Here is an 18,505-nt window from a genome sequence, read left to right on the forward strand (position 1 = left end):
ATTAAAAAAAATCTTAATACTTACAGTACTTATCAGCTGCTGTTTACTACAGAGAAAGTTATTTTCTTTTTGAATTTCTTTTCTGTCTGACCACAGTGCTCTCTGCTGACGCCTCTGCCCGTGTCAGGACTTGTCCAGAGTAGGAGAAAATCCCCATAGCAAACCTATCATGCTCTGCACAGTTCCTGACATGGCCAGAGGTGTCAGCAGAAAGCACTGTGGTCAGACTGGAAAGAAATTCAAAAAGAAAAGCACTACCTCTGGAGCATACAGCAGCTGAGAAGTACTGGAAGGATTAAGATTTTTTATAGAAGTAATTTACAAATCTGTATAAGTTTCTGGCACCAGTTGATTTAAAATAAATTATTTTCCACTGCAGTACTCCTTTAACCCTTTAGACACCACGGTTAAAGTTGATTGTGGCGTCTAAAAATCCTGAAGTTAACAGCCAGAAATCACGGTGTCCCGATGAGCTGAGAGGATGGCCGGAGGTCCTGCTCTGTGCTGTCCTATCTTCGCTCCTATACTGCAGCCAGCCATGGCAGGTAGTAGTAAAGGAGCGCCGATAACACTGATCAATGCTTTGCTATGGCATAGCATTGATCAGTGTATGCAATCTACAGATTGCATGGAATAGTCCCCTATATGACAAAAAAATCGTGGGGAAAAAAAAAATTATAATGTGAATTAACTCCTTCCCTAATAGTTTTAAATCGCCCCCTTTTCAAAAAGTTTAAATAAAAGGTTTTTTTTTATATAAAAAAAAGCCCATCCTCTAATAAAAGTGAAAAACTCCGCCCTGTTTCCAATAAAAAAAAATATATATGAATAAGTATCTGTAATAAAGGATTGGTACTCGGTCCCATAAATATCGGGACATCCCTAATTAAAAAAAAAAAAAAAAAAAAAAAATTCCCACAATTTTTTAAATGTTTTTTCACTTTCTTCAGTGAAGCCTGTATGAAAATTGCTGTTAAAAGACTAGCACTTCTACACTAAAACTCCCCCTTTTTAATGCACTTGCTTTAACAGCCTTGTCGTTGAGCTGAGCTATTTAACCCACTATATTGTTATAGTGCTGAAATAACTACTCCCTTAAGGAATAATCAGGAAGTAAAGATTGCTGGCTCTGCTGTACCACTCTGAAATAATATGCAGTTAGCAGTTCTAGAGGGGAATTCCCAGCTTGAAGCTTAGTTTTATCTCTACAACTCAGTGAAATTATGATAATACACCAAGGTCATTGGTTTCGTTCTGCACGCAGTTAAAGGAGCATTCTGGGATTTTTTTCTGTTTGCTTATATAGTGTAGCAAAGGCTATTAGAGAATAATGTGGAGGTTATTGTATATGCCTTGTACTTACCTGTTGTAGCTGATGTGACAGGCATGCTGGTTTGCAATTCTGCACTGATATGATTGGCCAATCTGCCTACATTACCCATGAGTCATTTTGACTTTGCAGAGAGAGGGGGTGAAATTTACTGCACCTGTTCCTCTAATCAGACTGCTGGTATACCCATCCGGGTTCAAGACATTTCACCTTATGTGCATTTTCTGATTCAAAGTTCCTTTTTTTTTTTTTTTTTTGCGCAATATTGCAATGAGGCAGAAGTGATTCAACCTATATTCATAATTGAGATATTTTATAAAGATATGAAGTTTATAGGCTGTGTTCACTCGTTGAATTTATATTACATTTTAACTGCTTTTTGCAGTGCTTTTCCAAAATGATGGTAACATTTTTTATTTTCCTATGATGTACACAAGTGTGGTAAAATATCATTTTTTTGCCACGATGTTGGAAAAATGCAGAAAAAAAAAAAAAAAGATTCAGTGTGTGAATAATAGCCAAAGGTGAGTTGTATATCCTGATCCCATAGAGATGGTGATAGCAGCATACAGATAGAGAGGGAAGGGGACAGGGAGCTAGCAGGAGGGAGTCTGGTAAGCGATGTCAGCCTGTATTACACAAGAAGTCAGATGACCAATACTTCTGCTACATTAAGCACTGTGCTTCTCTGTGTCAGACTGGTAATCACATGACTGTTGCAGTAATGACAAGCATAGATGCAGCTGTGTTGTGATAAAAGAAATTGCACTGTAAGAATAGTAAGTGTGCATGATGTTTGGGAGAAAACCTGGAGGGCTTCTTAAGTGTAGGGTCATTCGTAACAGATCCGCAGAATATTTTATGCTGCAGATCCACCGGTGACCCAACCAATTTTGTGCCTCCAGCGGTTGCCACCCCCGTTCCCCCACCTCGCTCCGCTCCTGGCCTGCTCGCAGCGGCAATCTGCCACTATGAGCAGCCACACAGGGGGCCTGCTAGTTGGCGAGTGCACTCTGACATCGCTGTGCAGTGTACTCAGACATCGCGGCTGCTCCACGATGTCAGAGTGCACTCGCAGGCCCTCTGTGGCTGCTCGTAGCGGTGGACAGGCCAAGGGCAGAGCAAGGCGGGGGAACGGGGGAGGCAACACCCGGAGGCACAAAATGGGTCAGGTCACCGGCGGATCTGCAGCTTAAAATACGCTGCGGATACGTTACGTGGGACCCTACCCTAATGGGGTATTCCAGCCATAGACATCTTATCCTTGATCGTGGGGGGCCTGTCTCTGGGACCCCCGTGATCTCCATGCAGCACCTGGCATTCTCTGCCGAGCTACTGCAACAGTCTCTGAAACCAGTGTGATGTCACGCCCCCCCCTTTGTGACGTCTTGTGACACCCCCTCCATTCTTGTCAATGGGAGGAGATAAGATGTCTATGGCCAGAATACCCCTTTAAGCCTGTTACTGCATATAACTTGTAGCTGTAGCTTTTCAGACACTTCTATTGAAGTGAGTAGACTTGTGTTCATGCAGAAACATGATCAAACCTGAGTTATGTTCTTCTGAAGTGAAGGATTAAGAAAGCAGGGCAGACATGCTGCATGCAGGAGTCATTCGTTTATTTGCATTAGATTACTAAGTAAGCTATTACTTCTCAGCACCTGTTTTTCTTCTGAATTCTGTGCATGGTGCGAGAAATGGCCTTGTCCTTTAACCAAAATTCAGCATCTTTTTAATGAACTTGTTTTTGTACCGTTTGTGGACTTTATCCTCTAGCAGGAGACCTGTTTGAATGTTCCATGTTGGCAGTAGTCCAGGATATCTATGCAAACATGGGAGGGAGGGGAGCGATAAAGAATGTTCCTCATTCATTTGCATACAGGATCCTGAACAGTGGCAGTGATCACCTCTTGTGTCCCCGCCCAGCAGTGTTTCTTTAACCTTTTCTGTCTCATTTATTGCCATGTGTCTGTGCCTCACTTGAATAGACTAATAATACATTGCTTCATTTTTAGATTGCAGATTTTGGCCTATCCAACATTTATCACTCGGACAGCTATCTTCAAACCTACTGTGGAAGTCCACTGTATGCCTCTCCAGAAATAGTCAATGGCAGGCCATATGTAGGACCTGAGGTGAGAATATGGTTTGTTTCTCTCCATTATATCCAAATATATGTGCTGTGTTATTTAAAATTGGCATTGTATGGGTAGAGGTCTCCTCCAGTTAGCCAAATGGCACAAACAGATGTGTCTGGTGTATTCTCTACTTCAACACCATTTAAGAGACCAGTGTGTTCATGGGGAAGCACTCTAACTGCCCTGGTCGATCGATTTGGTATATGTCCATACACAGCCGCCTGTCAGTCACTATGTAGGTGGATGCCTCTCCTCAAGGACACACTGGAGGGAAAAAAAATTTGTTCCCATACTGTGCACAAAATGACACTTACACTTTATTGTGCCACTAGGCATCCCATTTTCCTCATGTATTCAAAAACATGCAAGTTAATGGACTGCCAAACAAATTGGATTTAGTGTGCGTGCGCGCGTACACACAAAATAGGGAGTATATACACAGAACTGCTGATTTTAATCTGACATATACACGCACTAGGTCCAGTTTCTTAGGAAGTTATTTAATCTTCTGGTATGATGATTGTGAAATAAAGCCGTTGTAACCTGTACACAACCCATATGAGGACATACAAACTCATAGCAGATCTTTTTTCCAGCCAGATTTTAACTTAAAGGCCTAATGCTACAGTCAACAGTGTTGACTTTTTGTCAATAAGATATTTTGTATAACTTTAAATGATCACATGTTCACATACTGTGATCATAGTATACAAACTTTGTATAGTAGAGAAAGAGATTCTCCAGGAAGAAAGCACAAATTACCAACACAGTCTGCTAATCTTAGGAATTTCCTAATTGTTATCCCTGCTAGTCATCTGGTCTTATGAAGTCCTATTGTATTGCAGGACATATGATTACTAACTTAGGCCAATACCTCAACACTTATGTATACATTTGTACTCTGCTTTGTTCAGCTTACATATGCAAGAGGATATGCTTCCGTCAAGTCCTGGACCGTTATGGTGTAGACCAGATTCTATTTTCAAAAATATATTACACACATGAGTGACATTCCAATACTCCAGCATCCATCTGATAATCTAACACTTGCTTCTGGCACAGGGCTGCAGTATAATGGGGAAATCAGCAAGACCCAAAGCAGAAGACTGAGCAGGAATACTCCGCTTACGTCTTTTTTTTTTTTCTTTATGGAAGCAGACTTTGTGTTTAACATTTTACTTTGGTCCATTTTATAAGTTCTGTGCCCTTACATTGTTAAAGTTTATATAATTTTCTATCAGGTTGATACTGCATTATATACATTCCTATCTGATTGATACTGCATTAATACCAATATGTTCTATTGAGATTCTAGTGTTTTGTACCAAGTTTGCTTGTAAATAAAATTAAAAAAATAATAAGACTTATCATAATATTTTTTAGGTTGATAGCTGGTCCTTAGGAGTTCTGCTCTACATTCTGGTCCATGGTTGCATGCCCTTTGATGGACAAGATTACAAGAAGCTAGTGACTCAGATCAGCTGTGGTGCCTATAAAGAGCCAAGCCACCCATCTGGTACGTAACCTGTGCTTTCTGTTCCTTGGAAAATCCATCTTCCAGACATTAGCTTGTTTGTTTATACTACAATGAGCGTGTAACTAGTTGGTGTGTGATCTGCAAATACTCCTGTATTCAACTTTTTAAGGTGTTTCTCTTCTGGTATTTATACTTGTTTCCCATTAACAACCTGCCTTTCTTTCTTTTGTTCAGATGCATGCGGACTTATTCGGTGGCTTCTAATGGTAAACCCGGAGAGGCGAGCAACCCTAACTGATGTGGCCTCTCATTGGTGGGTGAACTGGGGATACCAACAACCACTTATTGTACCAGAGTCAACCAAAGACTCCCCATTTTCATTTGTTGGTGGATGGCTTCGTAAATCCTCCCGTCCTTTGTGGGACAATGGCTCTAAGATGCGCACGTTTTTACGCCAACATCTTCCAGGAGCAACAGTTACCCGCCAACGTTCACTGAAACGATCAAAGAGGGAAAATATGAGTCAGGTAATTGCACCTCAGGACTCACAAGAAAAGCCTCCTACGGTGCCACCTGCCCCTAAAAAAGGTATTTTAAAGAAGCCTCAGCAGCGGGAGTCTGGCTACTATTCATCTCCTGAGCAAAATGAGTGTGCAACGATGGGAGAGAATGATGCACCGCCATCTCCTGTATTTACTGTTCCAACAAGTATGGAAGATTTGAATACTGGTACAAGTGGAGAACCAGAGTCTGCTACCAATGTGGTTAGGAAAGGAATTCTCAAGCGCAATGGAAAGTTCTCTTCTGCTGGGGCAGCACCTGAGTTGTCTTTTGATGCTGTAGACTGTTCTTTAAGGAATGAAAAATTACCTTTGGGCCCGCTAGCTCGTGACAAAGTACCATCTACTGTTAGCCAAGAAAGCATTCTTTCTACGGAGTCTTTTGAGTTACTGGACTTTACCACTCGATACAGAGAGCGTCCTAGAGGCAAAAATAGAGCTATGAGGGCTAGTGTCTCTGCTGAAGATCTTCTGAAATTAGACACACATGAGGACAATGAAAAGGATGGTCCAAGACTTTGGGATATGGGGTGCTACCGGTCACGGGTAGCAGAGAGCTGTCTGTCGTTAGGTGTGACAGAGGAAGAAGCAATGCAGGTTTACAGGACTGCGGTGCTCATTGGTCGAGAGCTAAGTTAGGCTACCTACTGTGTATACCTGCTTCCATAAGGAATCTTCTGGAGAGAAAGGAGAGAGGTCGAGGAGGCCTTACATGAGACTCTCAATGTTGCCTAACACATGATTGATGATAAATGTGATGTTACCAGCATTGCAGAAGGAGTATGTAGTACTTTAAAAAACTGCATGGCAACAACGGTGACTTTCTCCATCTTTTGCACTGAGAGTCAGGGCACGTGATGTGTTGCATAGTTCAGGTTTAATCCCTACAAGCTGCTGCCTTACTGTGAGCCTACAATACAAGAGACATACTGTATTTGTTCACATATTTACCTGTGCAGGCACACACCTTTTTTGTATATTTATTTTACTGTACACTACATCACAGTTATGTATCCATAGTGGATGACAAAGACTTGAACTTAATTTAATATGTTTTGGTTGAAATTTCCCTCTCTACCTGAAAATACTGCAATTACCATGTACTACCCCAGTCTATATCCAAATACAAATCAAAGGAAATATATTTGCACAAGTTAAGGACTGCAATGAAAATAAACTTGATAGCACTAAACACTGAAAGAGGTTGGAGAATGTAACTCCAAAGAGGTTAGAGAGATGTCCTGTAGAAGGTAGTGTTATTTGCACAGTGTTTGGTCTTGGCTCGTAGTCCGGCTTAACATTTTTGTATGTGTAAACAAGGTGTGTGTGTTTTATATGTGTAGCCGTGCGTGCCCACGTCACCTCGCCACTTGACATAGATGTGTTTTTTTTTTAAGGGATAGAAAAACAGTCTTAAAATTAATTAGGGAGGAAACATGCCAGGAGCAAATCAACTCAGCCCAACATTTTTTTTTTTTTTTTTTTTAACTTAACATTATTATATTTATTTTTGTATTACTTGAATTTGAATGGTTTTTGGTTTGTTTTCCTGCCAAATTTTGAGAAGGTAGTAGAAAATTTTGTATTTTTTTTTTGTTGTTGTTGTTGTTATCTGAGTCTACATACTTTCATCACAACCAAGAAATATTTTTCACCTTGTGTTCCTCAGAGGTATATATTACCATTTACCCTGGAAATTATGCATTTTCCCCTGCGGCAGTTAGGAATTCAAGGAACAGCGTATTGTTTTTATTTTTTTATGGTTTTGTTTTATACGGTAGAGGAATAATGGGTCTTTAACCCCTTTTACATGGCTTACAGGAGATTAAATGGTTTATCCAGGACTTAAATTAAACTTTTTCCAAAAAACAGCGTCACCCCTGTCCTTAGGCTGTGTGTGGGATTACAACTCTGCTCCATTCACATGAATAGAACTGACCTGCAATACCACACACAACCTGAGGACAGGTGTGGTGATGTGTTTGGAAGAAAGCAAATATGTTTTTTCTAACCCTGGACAACACCTTAAATTTTCCTACACATCTTTTTAAAAGAGGATCTGAGCATATTTCAAGGGGTTATATTTACTTAGGAAGTGCTTACCATCTCTTGTGTTGGATTTCAGTGTCTTTATATGCAAAAAGATGTGGGGAACAATGCTTCCCATGTGTGATATTAAAGGGGCACTACACTACAAAAAAAGTTATGATAAAAGGAGGGAGCCTTTCAGAGATGTCTTTGTCTTTTGATGTTCTGTTTTCTTTATTTTGGTCCAGATATTTTCAGAACATTTTAAACCAAAATTAAAACAAATGTTAAAAGATATCACTTGTGTATTGTTACATTTTTAGCAGTGAAAGTAAAATCTTTCTAAGAAATGAAAAATGAATGATTTTCGAGATGTTGCTTTGAAGTTCCTGAGTCTCTAACCCTTAGAGGTGTAATTTTACACCAACAAATCTGATGCAGTGAAATGGTATGAGTTCACATTCATAGAAAAATAAAGTAATCCTAGCAGAGCAGAACAAGTTTGTCTATCTTAAAGGGTACCTCTCATCAAAGAAACTTTTGATATATTATAGATTAATGTATTCAGAATAACTTTACAATTGCATGTTATTAAAAAATATGCTTCTTTCTATTTAATTTTCCACTTTGAAGAAATGACCACTAGGGGTCTCCCTACCAGTCCTGGCAGCAAGCATTTCAGACTCGTGCTGGAGTCCTAAACACTATGAGCTGCCAGTCTGCTTTGTTCACAAAGGAGAACACTCAGAGCTGCCAGCCTGCTTTGTTCACAGCCTGTTTGGCTGTGAACAAAGCAGGCTGGCAGCTCTGAGTGTTTAGGACTCCAGCACGAGTCAGAAATGCTTGCTGACAGGACTGATCGGGAAAAATACAATAGAAAGAAGCATATTTTTAATTGACATGCTATTGGAAAGTTATTCAACATTCATTAATCTAAAATATATCAAAAGTTTATTTGATGAGAGGTACCCTTTAAGATTGATTGCAAAGAAGCATTTTGCTCCAAAATCTGTGTGCGGTGGAAGTCTTTTCCTATATAGTTTTTGACGCACTGTACTGGACATGAGCAGACTGTCTGAAAACCTATATGGATCCCCTAATGGAGAAAAAGACAAAGGCTATGAACATCTTTTGAAAGCATTGTCTGTTTTACAATTTTTGTAAGGTCAGTCAGAAAAACAATCCTGACGTGCTTCTTGTCAGCCTTTCTCTTCTCTCCTGGACTAACTTTGATAATTCAATTTTGATTATTAAAGCTGCTTAGTCCCTTCAGGAGAGGAAAGAGAGACTGATAAGCCTATAAGAAAGTTGCATTTCTAACAAACTTTACTGATTTAAACGATGCCGAACACAGATTAAACATTAAAGACCTATTGGGAAAGTGTTTGTACCATAATAAGTACAATGCCACAATAAAAGTGTCTGCAGTCTTTAGGTAAGACTTTGGGGTTGGGATCATTTCCTTCACAATAGGAATAATATACAGAATAAAACTGAAGAACAGTACAGATAGACCAGTAACAGTAGTAAATGCAATGAGCGTGTGACATTGGGCATTTTACTTCTGAAAGAGGCCACTGCTATTAGGTAATACAGTTTCCCTGAAGGTGTGTACTAGGTCTGTACAATATTTAGCTAAGGGCCATCTGCATTAATGTTAGAAACCAGAAGTTTTAGTATCACAATGCCTCCGCCAGCTTGTCTTCTTTCCATAGTGCATCCTGGTGCCTTCTATTTTCCAGCTAAGCAATGTTTTTTTTTTTTGTTCAGTTGTCCCATGATGCAGAAGAAAGGCCCACCTTCTTCCATTGCTGAATAGTCCAGATCTGATTCTTATAGTAGGCTCATTTTGTAATGTAGAAAATGAGCGGGCTGTCCAGTATGCAGCATGCTTTCTATCATATCAAAAATGTCAACAATGACTAATATTCTGAATGATATATTTGTCAGGCATGTGGTACAAAACCAAAGTAGGATCTCAAGTGACTCTCTGAGCGCACATTTCGGTGATTCCCAATTTCAGCATCCATCACTGTTAAATGTAGACCTGAAAATCTTGGCTAGTTGTTCTTCTAACTTGCCCTCCAGGACGAATCCACCTGGATGTGGTAGGCCTTCTGCCCGCCGGAGAGGCAAGATATAACACAAGGGCCTTAGATCTAATTTACTATGTCTCTAGCCAAGGATATCCCTGTGATTCTACTATCTACAGATGAAGAATTTTTTCCATGAAACCTTGAATCTTGGCCCAAGTATGTTTCCGTGGATTAGGGCATTATATTTGATGCCAGCAGAAATGGTGACAGTTGAGGTCTCAGCCTCATTTGCAATACCAGACGGAACCTGGTCAGAGCTGCCCTCTGCCCTTGATCTTTGAACTGTTCAGATACATTGGATGGTGAAAACATGGGAGTGATGGTGGGTGAGACAGATCACAAGGTGGCAGAATATGCAGACGACCTCCTTTTCATTATATTATATATATATATATATATATATATAATCTCCAAGCCTTTGCTCTCTTTGCCTCCCCTGCTCTCTGAAATCTCTAGGTTCACAGCCTTATCCAATCACAAAATCAACTTTTAAAACTCAGAGGCACTACATATTCCCTTGCCCTCTCACCTAGTCTCTGCTCTGTCTTCTGTCTCCTCCATGGAGATATCTGGGCAGGTTTATTACATGTATATTAAGTGTATGAGTCAAACATTTTGCCACTTCTGAGTACTTTGACATTGCATTGAGTCTGATATGGTATGGACAATACTCAATATTTAAAAAGAAAATCTTGCCCCATTTGTATCTCCTGCTCTCTTGTACATATCAAAATAACATTAGGACTGGGACTGCCTGCCCTGTATCATTATGCTGCCTCTTTGACTAGAGTGATAGACTGGCATTATCCCATTCTCAAATGACCAGCTAGCCACATACCCATCGCCAATGTACACTGTAATCAGGAACCTGGATTTTGACCTGAATATAATTGACCCATACTTTAAAGGGGTACTCTGCTCCTAGACACTTTATCCCCTATCCAAAGGATAGGGGATAAGATGTGTGATCATTGGGGTCCCGCCACTGGGAACCCCCATGAGCTCTCAATCGGGGTGCTACAGGAGAGATTGCGGGGATTCCCAGCGGTGGGACCCCCGTGATCAGACATCTTATCCCCTATCCTTTGGATAGGGGATAAGATGTCAAGGGGCAGAGTACCCCTTTAGATCCAACAAAAAACTATTTTATTTATATATATATATGTATATATATATATATGTATATATATATATATATATATATATATATATATATATAATGTCACTCAGTACCTAATCCTGACCATGTACATCTAATTTTTATGTGTCTAACACCTTTATTTATGTTATTACACTTTTAATTTAGCTCACTAGTCTGAATTCCTCTCTGGACTCCGCCCCCTCCCTCAGTATGCAGTAGCTCCCTAGCATTAGCAAAATTACAACTCCCAGCTTGTCCTCACTGTCAGGGCATGCTGGGAGTTGTAGTTTTGCTAATGAAAGGGGAGATGTGAGAAGGCAAATGGTTACATCTGCCCTAGCATTAGCAAAACTAAAATTCCCAGCGTGTCCACAGTGTCAAGGCATGCTGGATGTTGTAGTATAGCTAACCCGTGGGGAGATGTGAGCGGCGGGCAGGCAGACAGTGAGTGGCAGGGGAAGATGTGAGATGCCAGTGGTGCCGGAGACTGAGGTGAGTGGCGGAGTGGGCAAAGTGAAAGTAACCTGTCACCCGGCCGCAGCGTGATGTATCCCCACTGGGGATACATGTCTGTTATCTTCCCCCGATCCCCGAGTGTGGAGATCAGGGGTACAGAAGCAGAGAAATGTTCCCAGGCAGAAGCAACTTGTGTGCCCGAGCAAAGCGCGCTCACAGCTGGAAGACAGTGTGCTTCCTCCCGCTGTGAGCGTACAGATAGCGGGACATAAGCTGACAGTGGGACGATTTTCCCTCCAGCTGTGTGGCCTGTGCTCACAGCTGTCAATCAAGGAATTGTGTCCATGACATAGGGAATGACGCATGGACACAGCAGGACTAGTATGTGTCCAGGGGGGCAGTTGTTTGACTGGCTTTTTCAGTATGCTTTATAACATATCAAAAGTTTTTGCATCTGACAGTGCCCATTTAAGCAGTGGGCAAATTCAAAGCCCAGGATTTTACTGCAAACGGTACATGTGTGGTGTCCCGGTACCGTATGGTATACCGTACGTTGTATGGTAGTCCCCAAAGTCGGAGTTACTTCGTTCCAGTAGGGTCCTCCTGGTGGGATAACCCCTAGTCACCTCTTCCTCCTTCAATTTTGTGATGTTTATATGTATATTTAATTGTATATATGATGTCGCAGGACCTTAGTATGTTGAAGGACCTTCCTAGGTCATGTGTGTGTGGTCACTTGTCTAGACCATAATGCCTTGTAAAGTGAATGACAGATGGCATGGACCAATGAGCTCAAGGTCAGCCCCTGCCCATATAAGGGAGCTGCCAGCCAATCCTCGCTCTCTTGGGTTCCAGACTAGCAGAGAGAGTAGATCCGTGCAAATTACAAAGACAAGACCAGGCTGAAGCCTGATAATACTAAACCGTGAGTTATAATACAACTCCCCGCTAAAGCTAGCATGACTGCTGGACCTAAACTCAATCCCCTAAATCCAGCGGAACAGTGCATATTCATCTCCTGAGCTTAAAACTCACAAGGTCCCAACCAACTGTCAGGATCCTCATAGACTCTGATTGTACAAAGACTGTTCCTGCTTAATTTTGCATAAAACCTGCAGTAAAAGTTCCAACAGTTTTCTGAAAACCCTCCGGGTGTGGACAATCATTTATTATACCATTCTATCGCTATTGGGACGGGTGGCGATAGGACCAGCATATACAGAGGAGCCCACACCCTGGTGTCACGAGTGAAAAGGGTTAAAAAGCACCCTTTAGTTACCGCACAGCTACACCCCATATACCCTACACCCCCAGGCTACCACACATGGGGGTGTAGGATGTTGATTTCCCCAGATAGTCCTAAGACACTTGGTTTTTTGGAAGATTTTGCAACTGAGACACTTCTCTTGTCGTTACCTGCACCAGCTTTTTTCTCCTCAGTAGCTTCAGCAAAAGGAGACACTGTACCTGGGGGCGAAGGGTTTGGTTTATTGGGGGGCCTCTCTCCTTTCGAAGAAGGGCTTGCGATGGACCGCATTCTCGTGCACAGTTTTTTTGTGTGTTCACTTGCACTTTTTACTTGCACTTTGGTGACTCGAGAGCGTACCTAGGCTTTATTCTCCTGGGGGGAAAAAACTCCTTTTGAATTGCTTTGCTCTGGAGAGGGCTCTACTAGCCACCTTCTTTGGAAGGTATGTGCCATTTTGTGATCCACTCTAATTTGGCAGGTTCCCAATTATATCATGGCATGAGAATCTGACTTGGCATGTGTGATGTCCCAGTACGGGATGATGTGGCCCCCTACTGGCCTCCTGCCCTGTCAGGCAGAGTCACTGCATGTCCCCAGGGCTCCCCTGCAGCATACCCCCATTATGTATATAGGTTTGCCTCATTTAATCTACTGTTGCTTTAATGTTTGTACCACATGATTGTTATCCAGAGGGCTCCAGTGACCAGGTGACCCCCAAAGTGACCTAGGGGCTCCTTGCACAGCCCCCCTATATAACAAGGGGAGGGGCTGCAATCTCTCAGCACATTGCTCTTCTGCTGTATGCTGAAGTCCAGTGCAGTCGTCTGTGTCTGTGTCCAGAGCATTGGAGGCCTAAAGTCCTGCAGCCACAAGTCGGTCATCAGTAAGTCAAGTCATCTTGTTGTCAGTCACCATCTCTGTCAAGTCTATCTCTAGTCACAGTGGCCTGCACAAAGTCAGTCTAACTCAGTGGTTCTTAACCTTGTTGGAGGTACTGAACCCCACCAGTTTCATATGCGCATTCACCGAACCCTTCTTAATTGGAAAAATAAAATGTGATTTTTTTTCAAATTCAAAACATAGGAGGTATATATTTATACATAGGTGCACAAAATGAACAAAACTATTAAGAACTAAGAACAAAACCATGAAAACATGATTTTCACACAAAAACATAATGAATATTTACGTCAAATCAGTGTGACTTCTGCTGTTGTCTTCCAGAGACCAGTTCAGAAATGCGCGGCTTTACCTTGGCAAGTGCCACTCATGTCATTTTCGCAGCAATGACAGTGTTCCCCCACATTAGGCAGGCAGTGTTCCCCCACATTAGGCAGACAGAGTTCCCCCACATTAGGCAGGCAGTGTTCCCCCCACATTAGGCAGGCAGTGTTCCCCCACATTAGGCTGGCAGTATATTCCCCCACATTAGGTGCAATATTGTCCCCCACATTAGGCTGGCAGTATGTTCCCTCACATTAAGTGCAATATAGTCTGCCACATTAGGCTGGTAGTATGTTCCCCCACATTAGGTGCAATATAGTCCTCCACATTAAGCTGGCAGTATGTTCCCCCACATTAGGTGTAATATAGCCCGCACCATTAGGCTGGCAGTATGTTCCCCCACATTAGGTGCAATATAGTCCCCCCACATTAGGTCGGCAGTATGTTCCCCCACATTAAGCTGGCAGTATGTTCCCCCACATTAGGTGCAATATAGTCCCCCATATTAGGCTGGCAGTATAGTCCCCCACATTACATGCAGTATGTTCCCCCACAGATATACAGCCTCCAGCCATACAGTATGGCTGGAGGCTGTATGCCTGTGTACTGCCCCACTTCAGTGTTCCGACCACCGCTCCTTGGGTCCGGCCATAGCAGGACCGGAGGATCACTGGTTGGAACACCGAAGCTGACGCGCCGCTGGTAAACACTTACCAACTGCCAGCGTGCGTCCTTCTTGCTTCTTCTCCGCACCTCCGCGCTCCGTTGCCATGGGCGCACGCCTGGGACGTGAGTGATGTCCCTGCGTGTGCTAGTTCCCGGCGGTCCCCGCATTTTTAAAGTGAACGCGGGGCCGTAGGGACTCAACAGAGGCGTCCCTGTGTTCCGAAAACATCTTTCGGAACACAGGGATGTGCCAAGGCAAAAACACCCGGCGGGCCTCCCCCGCCGAACCCCTGGGGTTTGATCGAACCCAGGTTAAGAACCACTGGTCTAACTACTGCAAGTCCCAGAAAGCCTGTGAGGTCCCCCTTTGTCACTGGTCACCTCCCTGGGATATTTGGCTGTACTACAAAGACTATCACCTGTCTTGCCTCAGTAAAGCTGCCATCATCCTTAATCTGGCATTGGTGTCTTCATTGCCCCAGCCTAACCCAGGATCAGCGGTATTATCTTCGGGTGGTTAAGGCTAAACCACGCCCTGACGTCATGACAAGAAGGGGTTAATAGTACCATCTGCCCCTTGGGCCATAACATCTGCCCTGCATCTACCCTGCACCTCACACCCGACTCCACACATGTATTCTGTAAGATGACCAATGGACTCGCACATCTTCAGTCTTTAGCAGATTTTTGGAGCTTGGCTGTAAGATCCTCTCCCGCTGATATAAGGTCCTGACCTGTTTACGTAGGATGTACCCCTTTGTGTAACTGCAATGTTGGAGGGGATGTAGTTGAACAGGATCTATAACACATTTTTGGGACTGTCTTCTATTGAGCACATTTTGGAGGAAGATTTGGTGGGTCACTTCAACATTCATTGATTACCGTTTAATTTCTCTCTGGCTGTATTCCTCGTTCATCTCACCACTATTTTGGTGAATACCTACAAAACCTTCCTATTTAAACATTTGGTGAATGCGGACAGAGCATGTATTCCTGTGCTGTGGAGAGGATCAGAGGTTCGACATTAGGACTCTGGATTTGTAAGGTTGAAGAGAGTATAAGGCCCACAGGCGTGGGTAGGATGGTAAGTTTGGGTTTGGGGTAACAATGTGTTTTTTTGGTTTTTATTCTCTTTCCCTTTTCATTTATTTCTCCATTTAAGGAGGAAAATTCAATAAATAAGGAATTACGTGTTTTTTTTTTATAAATAAATGATAAAGGAGGCTAAGTGAAATCTCATTAGTCATAAAAGAGGATTTATGAAGTGCATCCAGGAAAGAATGTTTTATTTACAGTCGCCTAGAGGGATTTTGTCTTGACATCCTTTTGACAGAATCATCAGGTCTCTAAAGACTGAATATGAATGTTTGTCTTCAACCTATGTAAGTGTTTTTTAATTGTTCTAGTATGTCCTTCAGATGGAAAGCAATGTCCCGTATCTAACAACTATAATAGAGTAAACAAACATGTAAGGTTGCCGTCTAGACAAGCGCCAAGCATAGATCCCTGACCCACAAGGTAATTCACGCTGTACATCTCTTACACTGGCCCTTTGAATGAATCCTAAATGTAGCTGGACTCAATGACCTTGTCAAGTCACCTGTCTACAATGTATTTATAGCTTATTAAAAATGTGTCAGTTTATTCAGCAGCAGAGTAAATTAGCTTTTGAACAACATAAGGTACACTTTGATATACTCCCTGGACATTAACATGCTGTGCTCACATTGCATTGGCCACACCATTGTTGATTTAACTGGAGTGCCAATGAGCTTTTTCGGGATCTCTAGCCAAGCCCCATGAATGTGTTGGCACCGCAGAGTTTACTAGCTCTAGCTGCCTGCCATCTAATATATACTCATTTGATTCCGCATGCCAGTCCTGTTTTTGTGTCTTTTTTTCACCTCTAAATATGCCGAATATGATACACTCTTAAATGGATTTGCCCACAAATAAAACATGTGGCTGCCTGGCCATCGCCAGCCTGTTTGCGGCCTGTTACTGATGTTAAGGGCTCTATACGTCAACTGAGGAGAGGACGAGTAAGGAGGTGTGTCCAGCTTTGGCACTTGAGCAGCTTGGCTCCATCTCCTTGACACTTGGCTGAAGTATGGCAACACCCATACGCTCTAGAAAATTTTCAGTTTGTTTTTAACCCTCACCGCTATCCATTGGTGTCTACAGCACTTAGCTGCAAATAGAGATGACAGATTTCCTTTGACATGGACATCAGATATAGCTATCCTTATTTTGGGGATGCATTCTGGTTAGTAACTTTAACATAGTGTGCACTCTTGCAATTTTATGTTCTCTCTTTTGCCCCACTTCTCTTTATCTTCAGGTAGTACATATAGATAAATAGTATTCCCTATCAAAAGGAGTAAGGGACAAATAGCATGACTAGCATGATTATATCTGATCTTGCATGTAAAACAGATAATGCCAGATGTGTCTATAGAAAACTATACTGATATTTGTCGATGTGTACATACACTCTTACTCCCAAAAAATAAAAAATAAAAAGATGCTTGTTTTAAGGATGATTTTGCATACCCTTAATTTGCGGGACTCAAAAGCGCAGCTGCTTCCACTTTGGAGTCCTGCAAAACAATAGTATTCTACAGTATATCCTTAAAATTGGGCTGAACATTTTCACTTGTAGACAACATTTAGTCCACCAAACTCAATGAACCTTGATAGTTTTATTTAAATATTTAAATCTCATCCCCTATCCAAAGGATTGGAAAAAACATCTCTGATCGTGGTGGGTCCGACTGCTGGGATCTCCTATGATCTCCAGCCCGCCATCCCGGCGTTCTGAACCTTTATGTTTAGAACGTTGGCTGTGATAGGCTTCATTAATGTCTATGGGAGGCAGCGTGATGGCTGTGGTTGCCCGTAATCCGGCACGGAGCAGAGTTCGATCCGTGCAGCGGATTACTGGGGTGCCGGACTGGTAGAGACAGGATCTTATTTTTTATGTTTCTAACTTTAGGTTTATATTACTGTAGGAGTTTCCAATAAACTCTGAAATTGTCATACTGAATATATTCTGTCAAAGCAGTCTTTATATTCAAACAAGCTAAAAATGCAAAAAAAACACTGAGCACACCCATAGCACGACTAATCCCATTCTTTTTAATTTCCACTGATTTTTCTTTTGCCTGTTTTATGCACTCAAAAGTTACATACACATTCTTGTCTTTTTCACTAGAATATATTGCAGTATAGTTAGTCATACTCAGCTGTATCTATTTTAAGGCAGCACGCCTGTGCCCTGAGCAGCTATTTCAAGGTTTATCTTTCAACATATTTTACAAAGATCCCTGCCTTTTATCTTTGTTACTGTCGGTTATTTAGGAGCTGTCGTATAGTTCCCTACTGTTCGGTTTTATATAAGGTATGCATTATTTGAAAAGTAGAAAGACATAAAATATGCCTAGAGCATATTTCCCAATACACATTAGTAAAACGTTGGCCAACTCTCCAGTTTTGGCAGGACCAACCGTCCGTTTATGTGTTGGGAGACCTCCCAATTGTATTTCCACAGATTATGTCAGCGGAGAAAAAGATTGAGCTTGTTGGATTTCAACTGCCCAATCCTTTTGTATTTGAGGAGATAAGTCTGGCAGCAGCTTACTTCTTCCCACTCAGATAACATGAGTGCTCAGCTGAGCATTCGTCATGACTGACAGGTACATGTCCTGAAGGTAGCCTGCATGGAGGAAAGAGGCTGCACAGTGTGAACTTAAAGGTGTACTTCACCCCTAGACATCTTATCGTGGGGGTCCCACCACTGGGGACCCCCGTGATCTCGGCTGTGGCACCACAAACATCACATGCACGGAGCAAACTTTGCTCCCTGCTGGATGACTGGCGATGTGGTGCGGAGGCATGTGATGTCACAGTCATGCCCCACTCGTGATGCCACGGCCACACACCCTCAATGCAAGTCTATAGGAGGGGGTGTAACGGTTGTCACTTGCATAGACTTGCATTGAGGCGGCGTGGTTGTGACATCACGAGCCTCCGGCGCTGAACCCGACGCTCTAAATGAATGCCGCGTGCAGCACGGAGATCGTGGGTTCTCCGGTGGCGGGACCACTTGCGATCAGACATCTTATTTCTTATCCTTTAGAT

General features: G+C 42.3%; 1 protein-coding gene across 1 annotated transcript in view; it reads left to right on the forward strand.

The window, feature by feature from the left end:
- NUAK2 (NUAK family kinase 2) overlaps positions 1–7,812 on the forward strand; it is a 31,123-nt gene extending 23,311 nt beyond the window's left edge. The window contains exons 5-7 of the mRNA XM_056558068.1: positions 3,346–3,465; positions 4,852–4,984; positions 5,180–7,812. Coding sequence (XP_056414043.1) covers positions 3,346–3,465; positions 4,852–4,984; positions 5,180–6,144 — 1,218 coding nt within the window. The 3' untranslated portion in view covers positions 6,145–7,812. The remainder of the gene's footprint in view (positions 1–3,345; positions 3,466–4,851; positions 4,985–5,179) is intronic.
- Positions 7,813–18,505: the final 10,693 nt, after the last annotated feature.

The sequence above is a fragment of the Hyla sarda genome, chromosome 2 (genome assembly GCF_029499605.1).
Source record: "Hyla sarda isolate aHylSar1 chromosome 2, aHylSar1.hap1, whole genome shotgun sequence".
Taxonomy (NCBI): domain Eukaryota; kingdom Metazoa; phylum Chordata; class Amphibia; order Anura; family Hylidae; genus Hyla; species Hyla sarda.